Raw genomic sequence first — 15539 nt, forward strand, 5'->3', positions numbered from 1 at the left:
CTCGAAAACAATTAAGACAGGACAGATGCTTGACATCAAGCATTACTTTAATATATTAGTATTATTGCGCATTAAAGTGTAACAGCTAATTTATACTGCAAATCTCCCCAGTTAAAAATGTTAGCTATTGTCATCTTTATAAACCTATGAAGGTTGCAGGTCAATAGGAAGATTTTTTGAATTTTTACAATATAGAATATGGGAGTTGCTCTAAATTTTTAGTGTACAAACTACTGGAGACTTTACATTTGATTAAAAGTAGAGCAAAATGTCATCACCGCTCAGATTAAAACCTGCACTGCAGTTTGTTTATGAGTAATTTAAACTTTTGCTACATTCATTTGAAGGCTGTAAATCTTGTCGACACGTAGACTGTTCTGTAGTTGCACTGATTGTTACAGTTGTGTAGTATATGTGCGTAGTAACTGATGTGTTGGCAGAAGTAACTGTTGTAGTTTTAGTAGCTTGTAGAAGTAGAATGCAATAATGTGATAACCGATAGTGTTACCATAGTTTCTGTAGCATAGACGTTGTAATTGTATGAAACCACATTTTTTCTTTGTTTCTGACAGTCTCCATTTCTCTGTGCCTAACTCACTGTTCCCTATTATCTGTCTGCTTTTTCCCCACATTTTCCCCCAAACTTGGACCATTCTCCATTTCTGTGTCCACCTTCTTCCATCTTAAATCCAACTTGTCGCTCCCTTCTTCATCGTACCATTTTCTCCTTCATGCACCCACTCAAACTTAACTCTCTATCATCACCGTCCTGCTCCACTTTTTCACAAACCTCCCCATTTAATGTCTCACCCTCCTTCGCTACTTTGTCTTCTCGTCCACCCACCGCTTCTCCAACATCCGTCCTCTCTCTCTGCCAATGCTTGGCCTCGCCTCCCATCTCCCTCCCTCCCCTCTCCCTCAGGACAAGTCGTCCCAGGCTCTGAGCCTGTCCAACGTGGCTGGGGTCTTCTACATCCTTGTGGGCGGCCTAGGCCTGGCCATGCTGGTGGCCCTGGTTGAGTTCTGCTACAAGTCACGGGCCGAAGCCAAGCGCATGAAGGTGGACCTTAGCCCCCCCCACTGCCCCAGCCCCTCCCCCAGCACCCAGAATCTAGCCACTTATAGGGAGGGGTACAACGTGTACGGCTCCGAGGGGGTCAAGATATAGGGGTAGGATTTAGAGGCTCCCATATAGGTGGGGTAATGGTGGTGTTGATCATGGTGGTGGTGCTGTAGATTTTGTATTGTTGCGGCTGTCGCAGCAGCCCCCACGCAATCGTGTTGTTCTTCATGTGGTGATGAGGATGTGGTCAAGCATTGTGGAACCAATGTACCTTTTTTTATGTTCTGTGAAAGCTTATTTTTGGCTGTTTTGTTTATTTATTGGCCTAATGTTTCTTTTTTTTTTTTTCTTAGATTTTTGGGGTTTTTAAATTCAGTTTGTGTTTCGTTATGGTTATGTCACCCCGGGCTAGATTGGGGTTAGAACTACAGGTTTGGTTCCATCGTCTTTGGCTGCAGATGATGATGATGGTGATGATGATGATGATGATGATGATGATGATGATGACAGTGATGGTGATGCTCTTGGCTCATGACTTGACAAGGCACCTGCATTGTAACTTTAGGTAACTGTTAACAACATATCGATGACGCAGGGATGCACAACTCCATCATTGCATCAAATACATGTTTAATTTATTGAACATTGTCGATTAATCTGGGAATTGGTTTCATGGTTTTTCCCATAAAATATTCAAAACACTAAAGTAACAACTTCGTTTTTTTCTGAGCAACAGTGCAAAACTCCAAAACGTCTGGTTTTTGTTTTCTTAAGTAAGAGAAGAGCAACAAATCCTCACAATGAGAAGCAGAATGTAGATTAATTATTTCATCAATGATCAAAATAGTCACAAGTTAGTTTTTTTGTCAACCAATTAATGCCCCGATTCACAAATCACATTAGTTGAAGTACTGTACATATGCCAACAACATGACAATGGGAAAGTGGGGGCATCCTAATGAATACGTTCTTACAGTGACAAACATACATCATAAAAGTTTAAAGTTTATTAATACTAAAACCTGAAAACTACTTTTCACAGACTGATATTTCCGTGTTTTCTTGGTTAAACTAATATAAGGTTGTAGGGATAGTTTATTTTGGTGTTTCACTATCCTAAGAGCAAGAGTTTGTTAGTGTGGTGCTCCTCATTAAAATCTCCTTCTAGCTACAAATTAATTAGTTACTGCGTGGACACCAATTATCATGGATTTGGGTCTGAGTTAACATTTTTACCCATAATATGACAGATACCTGAGTAAAAAAAAAAAAAATAAAAACATTATTAAGATATTTTTATGTCAAGGGAACGTCCAGACTTTTCACCACAATTTCTTCTAACTAGACTTTTCAGTTATCCCTCTGGCGCCACTGCAGTGCCAGAAAAACATATGGGTGAAGTAGTTTGTGAAACGGGCACGAATGCACAGAGTTTGCTGTTTGTTCGGTGCCAGTTAAGGCCAGTTCGCACTGAGCCAATTCAAACTAATTTAGGGTGAGTCTGGTCTTCTGACAGCTTGAGCAAAGTTTCTGCTGCACAGCATTCGCCTTGAAATACTGATTTAATCTCGTCCATTCATTCGTTCTTGGCCCGTAATCAGCAAAGTACGAATTCTTTGGGGAACAAATGAAAAAGCAAGGTGAATTTTTACCCAGCAGCAGTTTTTAATTACTTTTTATTTTCGCCTATAGATATTAGTCAACTTAGATATTTGCTGACTGATTTGCAGTACGATTAGTTTATTAGAATTATTTTTGAAGCCGCTTATTTATAATAACTCCTAATCTTGTTTTCTTCTTAATCGGTTGATTGGGTAATTCAAAGGGTAGCACTTACGTTTAAATATACTTAATTGTGGTCATAGATCTGCATTTACAGAGAGTTTTATTCTAATCTAAATGCACAGCAATACGAGAGGTTTTTACTACACACACACGTGGATTTAATTTACCAACAACCAACCAGGGTGTAAAAATGTTCCGTTTATCATCGCCGTACCGTATCTTTATCTTGTCATCCATAAACTGGAGTTGTGCGTCCCTGCTGCAGACGCTCCAAACAGGCACTTTGACGTATTTCAGCCCTGACAACTTCAAAACAGCCCAGTTACTCACTTAGTGGTGATGCAGAGGAATAATTGATGAAGCAAACACTTCATATAGAACAGCTACTTAGTGATGTTGTTGCGAAAACATGACTCATGTTTATTGATGTAAAAGTGCAATTAAGTGAAGTGAAAGGAAACACTAACCTTCATTTTATTGGTCCGCTCAGCCAACCTCTCAGAGGCGTGCGTCATATTTGATGATCACCTTGAGATAACTGGCAGGATCAATACACAGGATTCAAAAATAAAGAGCATAAAGACAGCTAAATGCAAGACACTAAATATTGGCTATTACCATATAATTCCAATTTTAAAGGCGTTGTAAAGCCGAAGATAAACAGTTTTAAGAGTAGAGCGTTTTGGACCGCGCTCAGAAGCAATAACTCTGATGTTAACAGCTATCCCCTTCATGGTTCTAGTCTGCTATCCATCACCAGAAAGAAGTTTCAAATTGAGATAATACCATCCAAAACATCTAAAAAATTATAGCTTCCTTGAATATCCTATGTCTCCTCTTTAGTTTTTAAGTCAGCATGACAGCACCCATTAAACGAAAGGGCGAAACTTTTGTCTCTCTTCCTGGTAGTTTATAACCGAGCACTGTTGGCTGTTCTGTTTGGGAATGCAAAAACTTTGTGCATAGTATTATTTTCAGATTCTGTCCTTTAATTCATGTGTTCAAACAGTGATATTTTAAGCAGTTTCCCAATCACAGCACCGACAACACCCACTGAACTCATTAATGTTCCCATGTATCTACATCAGTGTAAAACTGAAGCTTTTTGGCTGTCAGAGATGTGAAAACCTCACATCTCTGTTTCAGCACAAACATCACAGAGTAGCCTGTCTGTGTGAAGTGTCACCCGACTCTGAGCAGTATAGTCAGTCACTCCCTCTCTATAAATCTGAAACCTTGAAAGAAAAATCACTACCTCCTCGTTTTCCTTTTGTCTTTCCAAAGTCCTCACCTTCCCGATCCTATCCTTTAAAAATCCACACCCGAATCTGTCAGATTACTGAAACCCAGAACCCAAACAAAATGCATGGTCACCTTTGAAATGCAGATGTCTACAACCCAAAACCTCTTGTCTACTATGTACACGTTTGGTGATTGTTGCCTGCTTTGCCTTTGGTACAAGTTCTGTATGTCGTTGTAGCGTTTGCGCAGTGTGGTAGCCTTTCAGCAACAAATGTGAATGTGTAGTTTAGGGTGCATTCACACCATGTCTGTTTTAAGTAACTCAAGTCAAGTCTGGAGCATTTCTGCTATTCAAAGTTGCACATGAAAAATACATAGATCATTAACATATTCATTTTAAATAACAAAGTGACTTTGGTGTAGAGAAACTAAATTTAAAGGTTCCCTGTGGAGTTTTTGACTATTGATCAGTGTTTTTTAAAGCAGGACCCGATTTTGTTTGTATTTTGCACAAGAAAACACATAGACCCTCATAAGTATGCGGGATGGTGCAACAATTCACATCCTTTGATGTAACAACAAAGGCTTGGAAGAAGAAAACTGCCAGCAAGTACAATGTAAATTACAATATTGTGGGACACTTTTTTTGTTTGCATTAAATTACATTTACATTTCATACCTTACTGAAATCACTGAGGTGTCCCCAAATCAGATCAGAACAGGATCACAGATATCACAATCAAAAAAGAAGTGACAAATAAAAAATGCACCCTAATTTGTGCAATAAATACTAATCTAGTAGCAAAAGTACAGTCCAGTAGTTATAACAATTTTACTGTTAAATGCTGTAGGTCGGCCTGTTTGTCCAACAAACAACAGGCTATAATACCTTCAATCTCATATCTCTTATCTCTTCAAGCTCTTATGAAAGTGCTACGAGTATTTAATATCTGTGACTACAATCCTTTGCTTTGAGCTGGCTGCCTTGTTAAACACAGTCATGTACACAGTATTGATTGTCGACTTAAAATCAGGGTGCAAACTGCAGAAGATTAACACCCTCCACATACCCGGAACACACCCACAAAAGAACAACATGCACCTACCGAGATCTATCAACGATCGACGAACCCCTCCCTGCACTCTGTATTACACTTTGCAAGCTGACAAATTTGTAACACCTCAAGCATACACCCAATGATTTTTGATAAAATATGCTAAATATAAGCATAACTTTTGTTTGATTACAAGAAAACTCCACAGGTCACCTTTCAAATTTTAAATTTTACAGTTTGGCATATTCCAATAAGCAAGAAACGGTCCATGTAGCTTTTATATATAAATACATTTGTTTTACAGCTGCATCTGACAATATTCATTAATTTATCTGCTGATTACCTTTTTGAGTAATAAATAAATATTTTTTTGATAAAATGTTCAAAAATAGAAAAGGAATCCTGATTACAGTTTTCCCAGAGTCTACAGATTGTTTGTTCTGTCAGATGAACAGTCTTAACAACGGACAAGGACAGGTATTCAATAATAGTAATAATATATATTTATTACAGAGAAATATATGAATAAATCCTCAGTTTTGGAAGCTGGAAAAAGCAGAATTTTGCAATTTTCTTGCCTGATTTCAATCATCAGTGATGATGATGCCTTAATAATCAATTAATTGATTCATTGATTGCTTCAGAACTAGTTTGCTTACACAGTAATATGAACCTTAAAACAGCCACAGAAACGTTCTCAGTATTGTTGTACTATCTGTGTGATTGCGCCCTCAGTCGTTTTTATTTGTTAGCTTACCTGTGTGAAGTGTGTGTTCAGGCACATGCATGTCTAAGTGTTTTTTTGTGCATGTGTTCGTATAGAAGTTTCTATCTTAATCCGAGTGGTTGCATTTGTTGTGCAGTTTCTATGAGATTAATCTTTTTATTCAACCTCCACTTTGCTATCTCCACCCTGTCCTCCTGTCCGTCTCTCCTCCTCTAGCTGTCTTTCTCTGAAGCCATGCGGAACAAGGCCCGTCTGTCCATCACAGGAAGTGTGGGGGAGAATGGCCGCGTCCTGACGCCAGACTGCCCCAAAGCCGTGCATGCTGGCCACGCCTCCCTCCAACACCCCGGCCTTGCAGTGGTCTCCTCTGGACTGCCCTGAAAACCAAAAACACCTGCCGTGCCTTAAACGACACACAAACATACAGACTTTGACAAGAACACACACACACACACACAAACACACACATGATTCCATATTCACCATAACATATTCACACACGCAAGTATAGATTACAGAAACTTCAATATGAATACAATACAGAGACACACATTTTTACACACTTGAAATACACAAACACACACACACTCCGCATCATCATTTCACTCTCCTGCTGCCACTGACTTATTTTACAAGAGACTAATGAAATCCAGCTGTGGAGTGTAGAAAAAGAACAACGGACAACTATGACGTCACACTTGCCTGCGGCATTCATTTTTAAATTTTTTTTTTTTGGGAGGACGCCATCGTGATATCGTTGAACCAACGAGGAAGCCAGCACAGATTTACACGAAATGAACAATGAGCTGTGAAGACAAACCACAAAACAGATCATGATGATGATAGTGATAAAGATGATGATCATATCTGATGGAGAAGAAAAAAAAAGAAAAAGAAAAAAAAAAGACAACCAAACAACTCTGTTCCCACTCTGTCTTCATTGGACTACGTTGGCGAATAAGCCACACCCCCTTGACAACGCCTTACTGAGACTTCAAACATTGTTTTCATCATCATCATCATCATGGTCGCCATCATCTTAACTTGCCTGCAAAGACTGAGTGCCAGGTATTATAACTCTTAGAAGACCAGAAAACTGTAAGCTTGAACGTTTGGACTGTGCAAACCCGCTACTTTGCCATGGACTGTTCAAACGAATGAAAATGCTTTCTTACTACGCATCTAGAATGATTTTCTCGCCCCGAACCAGCGAGCTAATCAGCCAATGTAGAACAGAAGTAACCTCGAAACACGCGTGGCTGATCTCAGCCACAGAATACACAGGGGTTTGTAAAAGAAAAAAAAACAACATAGTAATTAATGAAGTCCTTCATCATCAGCATCACCATAACAGTAGAAATGCTAAATAGCAAAGTGATGGTTACTTTTCGCGGAGTGGCGAAGATGAGGTTTAAGCTGTATATTCAGTGATGAAAAAAGAAGAAGAAAAAAAAATAAAACACATGGACAGATCTCAAATGGCTCCCTAACAAAGTGCTTCTCAACCTGAACACTGGGACCTCAGAGAAGAAATAAGTGATGGAGGAAATGGGAGTAAATACAGCATTTTAAACATGCGGGATAAAACCTTTCAACTTCGGGAACAAATCCAGTCTCCAGGTCCTCGTGAATAATTAATATAAATAGCCTTGGAACCGAAAAGAGAAATCAGAGTTCACCTTTCCTTGCAGGTTTGCCCACAGTGGGATGCCTCAAGTAGCAAATCATTTGTTTCACGAGCTGTGATAAGACTGAAAAAAACCAACACTGGTCTATGATGTGTGCGTTTCCTTTAACTTAATCTATAAAGGCCTACTGGTATATTTTCCAATTTCTCTCAAAGTGTAGACTCTAATGGGCGGTTTGGTTGTCATTTGAGATCCTCAGTCTTTTTCCAGTGGCTGGGGGAAGGTACCATATCAGAAAGCTTGCTTTTTAAAACTGTTGTAAATAACTGCGTAGCAAAACAGAACTCACCTGTCTTTTTTAATCATCTTAGATAACAATTCATTGCAATAATGAATATAAAAGAAAATGCCACTACTTGTAATTAAGATAAAATCTTTTTTATAAATCTACATATTATATATAATACAAATAAAATATATATCTATACGTCTATAGAGAGCTATAGAAGACATTGATCACTGATTGTCAGAGGCCATGGCATAAATTCTGTTATATGGCTGTTTTTTGATAACTTGAGAATATTAATATGCCACAGTCTTTTGTGTGTCCTACTCAACACTGAATGTCCATCTGGCACTCACACGGACACACACATAGAAAAAAACGCACGCACATACATTGTTACATACACAGGGTCAGCTCAGAGTGATCGCTCCAGCACCATTAGTTATTCACTGCTTTTTTCATCGTCTGATAGTGTTTTTTTTTTTTTTTTTTAATTCCAAAATGTTCTTTTCACGGGGCCACAGAGGCCCCTGAAACAATGCCAGTGTTTATGACCGCAGCCCACGCAATGACAAACACGTAGTAGGCCTCCAGAGAGGACGGGCCAGTGTGATTGCTCTGCTGTTGGGGAGGGGAAACAATGCCATCTGACGTTTCGAGAGTGTAGCATTTGTGTTGCATTTACGTTGCCTCAGTGCATTTTGTTACGTGTCTTCTCACCAGATGTGAGTCAGCTAGAGATTGAAATCCAACACGACTTTCCAAACTTACAGGGTTTGCACTTCAATCAATTCGACTAATTGTTTGTTTTTTTTGTTAATCTATTATACACTACATCCTGTTTTGGCACATCTGCTTACCTGCCGCCCCTGGGAATAGGAAAATATACATCCGTTATATCAGAAGAACTATTAGGGAAAAAAGGAAAATATATTTTTATGGATTTACATGAGTTGTTTTGTTGTAATACAACTCGAGCATGGTGGCGATACTTGCATAGGGATTGTGTCATAATACAGTCTGATACTGTATGTGAGAATGAAATATTTATGTTTTCTCTGCCTTCATCTCTCCTTCAGCTGTACGCCAGAAATCTCTGTACATATTGCATCTCAACAATGACAAATGACTTTATTTTCTGCCCTAATACACTGCAAAATAAGAGGATAGCGGCGAATCGAGAATTCGACACGGCACTTGACAAATACGGTTTCTTCTAGGTTTTTGTTCCAAACATTGCATAGCTTTTGCATTGTAGCCTTTTTGTCAAACTCACACTTGTACCTCATCGTGTGTTTGTTCTGCATCGAATATATTCAAGTCAAACTCAACAGATAAAAGCAGAAAAAAGAAAATCATGTCTTAAATCAATGAATACTTCAAACAGCTGATTTCAAACAAACAAGGTCGACAGTTTCCAAGCTCTTCCTCTCAGCCCAGGGGATCAGTGGTGGGTGCCGCCGCCGAGTACTGTGGAAATAGTAGGTCTCTGCAGTTGAAACATTTGTGAAGAGACAGCTATCAGTGATCTAGCTCTCACCAGACCAGACACACCAGGCAGTTAAACTGTACATGATACTGTTTGTTTTTTTTTGTTTTTTTGTTTGCCACCTCCAGCACACACGATTTCAGGCATAGACGGCAAAAAGCTGACTGCTGGGCTGTCACCACTCTGGCTTTAACACTCTGTTTCTTTCTTCCTTTATTTCTTTCTTTCCATTTGGTTTCTTTTTCTAATAAAACATCAATGCTGAATCTGCTCTCTCTCTCTCTCTGGTTATTCATCCACTGATCTCGTTCCAAATATCGTGTCTTACAGCCAGACTGCGTTTACATCACAGAAGTGATGTTATTTACTATGTTCAAATGAGGACTTCTCTTGTTTTATTTATTTTAACATTGCAGGGTGTAGAGGGGGATAAATGAATGATGTGGCAACCCGTAGCCTATGGACATGTGCATTGTGAACAGTAGATGTGCTGTGTGCCATTCTACTACTTTCTTTCCCAGTATTCCAGTCGCTCTTCACTGTACTATCAAATAATGCGAAACAGAAAAAAAGTGTACTTGAAGCTGCTCGTGCAGATATATCGGTAATAACAGTAGGAGTCTGATCTAAATTGCTCAAAAAAGGCAGTCAATGTCTGTTAAGATTTGGTCTCTCCAACCAGAATGAAGTCATGTTTGTTTCCAATCAGCAAACTGTGCTGCTCAGACTGGATTAGCAGATATCAAATATGAACAATCAATATCGAATAAGGTGTCAAAGACAAATAGTCTGAGACCTGTGTTGCTGCAATGGGGAATCCAAATTTATCAAAGATAGGGAAAAGTCAAGGTGTCACAATTCTCTTTTACCCCCAGAATTTATCATATGCGCTCCCATTTTCTTGAAGAATGCCCTTTAGTCATGCTTAATCTTTATATCCACCACATGTCCTCAATATGTAACTCAGTTATGGTAATAAATTAATGCTAATTGATGATGTCAGTTTCTGAGACACTTCCCAAACCCATGTGGTGTAAGTCCCTGCAGATTGAGTTTAAGGGCCCATAAAAAAGGCCCCACAATCCATTTTATTGTATTTTGTGTTTGTTATAACCTTGGAGGTGTAACGTAAAAGCTGTTAAGATATGAAGATGTTTACTTCTGCCATTACTCAAGCCCCCCCCACAACTAGATAGCCTCCCAGCTTTACAAGCCTGTAACAATTTTACTGAACTGCTGTGTCCCAGCTGAGGAACTAGTCACCTGGTTGTAACTTTGTATAATCCTGCTCCCTCACTGCATCCTGCTTGTGAGGTGAGCTATGCAGACTGAGCAGCTGCCTCGAACTCCACAAGGTTCATTTGTTTTCTGGAGTTGCTTCTGCTAACTCTAGAACGTCTCAGCCACGAGCAAAACACGCCAAATGCTCTGCTGTTGGCTGCAAGAGTGAACACAAGTATTCATGCACTTCCAGCATCTGAGGAATTGAAGACCCAGTGGATTACCTTCATCACTGATGGTAATGCCACCACAACAATAGCAAAATCAGGTTACCACATTTTGCAGCTGATGTGCTAAAGTGAGCTTTAGCTTTGATCATATGCCCCTAGATCTGAGTTTTACAGAAACCTTAAAGATGAAGGACATTTGGAGACGGTGGAAACTTTAAGGCTGATTTAAAACCAATAATCAAGGACTGTATGTGGGTTACTGTATTTTCATTTGACCTGTTGTGCTTTAGTGCAACCTGAACTCCACCAGGGTTGACTTCTGTTTGCTTCTTTCTTGCTCTCTGTGCTCACACATACTGAATTTTATTTTTCAAGTCTTCTTCCCGAAGGAGGTAGGACCAACTCAACTGAAACAACCCATTTAAAACAGGGCTAAAACCAGGAGTTATAGAATTACAGTGAAATCAACCATCTTTGCAGTGTTTTGAAAATTGGACAGACACATTCTGGGGACATGTGTGACTTTCGCTAATTTGCTGAAAATGGACACAATATAGCACTTTTAGGAATCAAAGACTGGCTTAACTTCTGACTTTCTGTCAATCTGTTAAAAAGGAAAAATGTATGTCTGGCAAGTATATATATTTTAGCATACATCTACATGTGTGGAAACAACAGTGTCACAGACTTGTAAAACCAGAAATGAATATTCATGCATTACACACCAACGCAGTCACATGCCAGACATTAAATATTATCTACAATAATGAACAAAAATAGGAGCGTACCATCGTGTTAGAGAATCTATGGTACACCACCACCTTGAGCTAAATGTTAACATCAGTTTGATAGCAGGGCTTAAAAAAAAAAAAGACATTTGTTGAGAAATTGTATGAGAAATTCAGTAATTGTAGTAGTTGGCCATTTTCACTGCACACAGCACAGTCATCTAAGAGGATTTTACAGGACAGCAAATTCAAATCCCAGCCAGAATTCAAATCAATAGCTCAGTGGCTTTGAGATGTCTTCAAGGACAGCTGGATTTCTAAACCTCACCAGAGTTTTTATGGTAGCATGTGTTCTGTGCTTATTTGAAGCCTCACAGTGCAGTCTCATCCCGCCGTTATGAGGTTAAAAATCCCCCACTGTGATTTTGTCATTTGGACTCCTTTTTTTTCATTCCTTGGAGACCTAACACTCCTAATGCAGAGCCATCACTGACAAGCATTTCCCATTATTTCCCGTCTCACTCACTCTCTCACAGACACACTCACACACGAGCATTCACACACCACGCTGGGTTATTACTGACAAGTATTTCCCATTTACCCGAAGATGAAGCAAAATAGCAGTTTTGGGGAGGCTCCGCCACCCTTTTAACCTTGCAGCTTCATGTGCAGATGCACGAACGCACACGTCCGCACGCACGTTCAATCTGCCTCCTTTATCGCCACTGCAGAGCGAGAGCATGCCTTTTTCACCTTTTTATTCTTATTGGCTCCATTCGTCTCATCATTCTCAGCCTCTGTCTTTCCCCTTTCTCAGCTCTGCATTATCCTCCCCCCTTCTGCTCAGCCACTCCTTATTTCTCCTCTGTTCTCACTCTCTATCCCTCTGCTCATTCTCTTTATCCTCCCTCCTCCTGTCATACTTCATTTCTCCATTTCTGCATCCCTCTCTCAAGAGAATCCATCTCAAACCTTGATTTCTCATCCGCTGCTCCCTTCCTGTCATGACCACCTTCCCCTCCTCTCTCTTTATCTTTGAGGCGTTTCTCATGATCGGATAGAAAATTAAATTCCAACACTTTCAGCGTGCACAAACAGCTCATTTCTTTGCTGCTTTGTTGTTGTTGTTGCTGCTGCTGCCTGTGCTGCAGCTGCTATGGTCAATTAATTTCAAGACTGCTGTGAAGTATGGTTACCCCAGAACATACTTACCTATACATATGCATATACAAACCAATAGTTAATCCACATGAGAAGACAACAAATGAACACACAGCTTAGAGTCTACAAGGTTAAACTAATACAAATATCCTTTTTATTCTGACTGAATAAAGAATTGATCAAATTGCTATTCATGTAATGCCATCTGAAAAGCGTGACAAAAATATTTTCAGTTTTGATTCAAGAGTTAATCAAATGGAACTGATTAGAAGTTGATTAAAACAACAAAGGATTTGTTCATGGATGATTATCCTCGCTTTCTACACTCACAGCGAAGGCAAAGGATTTGTTGCATTGCTGCCGAGAATTCCTTGAATTAAACTTACATTTAGAGTCAGAGTGAGCACCGTCCTTCATGGTCAGATCAAATTACATACCAGCCTTCAACTGCAAATAAGAGACTGACAAAGGAAAACTCCACTTAAGTAATGCCTGTGCACGTGTTTATTTTTTTAAAAGCTGAGTGCAAAAAGCAGCATTTTTCCAAGGTGCTTTTTAAATGTTCTAACAGCCTCTTAAATCCAGTCCCCAATGATCACAACAGTTTAATTTTCTCACCTAAATTGGATAGCTTTGCTGAATATTTTAATGACAACTTCTAGCTTACGTTCAATCAAAAAGCCTTCATTTCTTTTGTCTGTAATTTGTCTGAACTTTTGTACAAAGTGAGCCTCGTGTCTTCATGCACCTTGATACACTTAACATTTTAAAACTCATTTAAAATCTGTTGCATTTGTCATTATAATGTCAGTTTTCAAAGCAGCTTGATGCTGCAGTTCTAAACAACTTCAGTCAAGAGTCAAACTCAACAAAGCTCACCAGAAATTTGTTAAACTATGATATCTTGAAAAGACTAGGATTTTTATTTAAGATGCCCACCATAGGACATCTTGTTCCTTGTGTGGTTTTTATTTTTTTTCAAACATGGGTGAAAGAGAGTTTCAGGGACTTAACAGAGCTGTACATTCTAGGAGGTAACTGTGTAGAGTTACATCTAAGTCATTTTAAGACAGGGAGAAATTATTTTCAAGGGAAAACTTATAAATATGTAACTTTAACCCACTTTAAATCGGATACCACCAGTTTAATCAGAACCTTATCAATATTATAATCACTGACATTGCTGTGCTGTCAGTGAGTTAATGTTTCTCACATCTGCAGATAAATCTAAATCACTGTTTTGCACTTTTGGGCTTATTGACCAGATTGCAGTTACATGTCAGCTGTCACGTGCAGAGCATTTTATCTTTGAAGAAATGTTGTCATGGTGATATAGAAAAATGCATACTGCTAATACTAACAAGTTTGACTTAACAACTGCATTTTTCCTTCTGTGCAAACTGAAAAAAAAAAATCGTATTCAATAAGTCCGCAGCAAATTTGTGCAAAAAGATCTAAGATCATGTCCACTGTTCTTCAAATCCCAAAGCACCTGGGTGTACCAAGTGTCAGACATGCTTTTGTGGTATTAGAAACCTTAAATCCTCGGACACAGACCCTTTAGCTGTGCTAGCAGTGAGCTTTGCGACCTGTGAGCAGGCAGCTTTTAGTTTTTATCTTCACCACCTGTGGAACAGTCTGCCAGAGGACCTGAGGGCATCTCAGCCTGTGGACAATGTCCGAGCCTCGCATATGTTTAACACTTTTCCAGTTGTAATTTTATTTGGAGAGTAAATCTCTAAGCTGTAATATCTTATAGTCTGATTTGAATGTAATAAATAGGCCAGAATAAATGTACAAATGAACACAGTGGCAGAAAGGACCACGGTTGCATCTTTCAGATGCATGACTACACACACACAGTCTGGACAGCAGTCGGCTGAGTCGCTGCATGCCTCTTGCATGCTGAGAGACTCTTTTTGCATCAATATAGTGGATTTTCAGAAGAGTTCTAAATCCTGAGAGAGCTAAAGAGGAGCCTTTTATGTAAAGCTTTCATCTCACAGGCAGACAAAAGTATAACCCTGGGACGGAAAAATAAACTAGTCTTTGTGATTTGATCTGCCTGCCATGACGACCTAAATGTGTGTGTGTGTGTGTGTGTGTGTGTGTGTGTGCTCAGGTGATTTCAGAGTTTTAAAAAAAGTCTCCCTTATGATTGAAAGAGTTTGTTGGCTCCAATTTTGGAGTAATAAAAGTTTATTCAAGCTTTCATGCCACTGGGACACAGACAAACATTTTAAAAGAGAAAAGGGAGAAAAAAAACAACAACAACAAAAAAAACACGAGTGTCACCGGGTTACATCAGTTTTTAGTAAAATCCTCAAAAGCTGAGTGTTTAAAGATGCAGGGTTTGCGTGGTCCATCAGTGTGATGCTCTCAAAGTGATTTTTAATGCTCCTCTCTTCTTATTAGCCTACAATGCTGTGGGAAACCCCTGGCGAGCTTCCTGAGGAGCATCAATACAGAGGAGACCAAAAAAAAAGAATTATTTTCTCATTCTCTTTTTCCATTATTCTTCAAAGCCAATCCTGAGAACACGAGGCATGATTGAAACCGCAAAGGTTGATCATCAAAAGCAGTACTTTGGGGCTTGAATATGTACTCCAGATTTTATTCAACTCTGATCATCACAAAATTTGCCTGGACGTTGTAGTTTTTTTTCTCAACAAATACTACTCATGAGCCTGTCGGCACATCGTCAGAAAAGAAATGGGACTGAGTGAAAAACCACTGAAATAATTGACAATACATTCTGTGTGATGTGTAATCATGATGTAACCTTCAGTACAGGAACAGAATACAGGTTTCACTATCCACTTACACTTCACAGTATGTTTACAGCAGAACTTAGAATATTTCATTAAGGAAGGAATATTTCTTTTCTTTCTAGCATGCACATCAAGAAACAACCAGAAGCTGTT

At 39.1% G+C, this 15539-nt stretch overlaps 1 protein-coding gene across 2 annotated transcripts in view; it reads left to right on the top strand.

Annotated features, from left to right (window-relative positions):
- gria4a (glutamate receptor, ionotropic, AMPA 4a) overlaps positions 1-6253 on the top strand; it is a 106270-nt gene extending 100017 nt beyond the window's left edge. The window contains exons 17-18 of one of the 2 annotated variants that reach the window (XM_008301639.1): positions 923-1060; positions 6089-6253. In XM_008301639.1, coding sequence (XP_008299861.1) covers positions 923-1060; positions 6089-6253 — 303 coding nt within the window. Of the gene's footprint in view, positions 1-922; positions 1169-6088 lie in introns of those variants that run through there. The other variant, XM_008301647.1, reaches the window with a different exon arrangement.
- The last annotated feature ends 9286 nt before the right edge of the window (positions 6254-15539 follow it).

The sequence above is a fragment of the Stegastes partitus genome, unplaced genomic scaffold (assembly GCF_000690725.1).
Source record: "Stegastes partitus isolate 25-593 unplaced genomic scaffold, Stegastes_partitus-1.0.2 Scaffold35, whole genome shotgun sequence".
Lineage (NCBI taxonomy): Eukaryota > Metazoa > Chordata > Actinopteri > Pomacentridae > Stegastes > Stegastes partitus.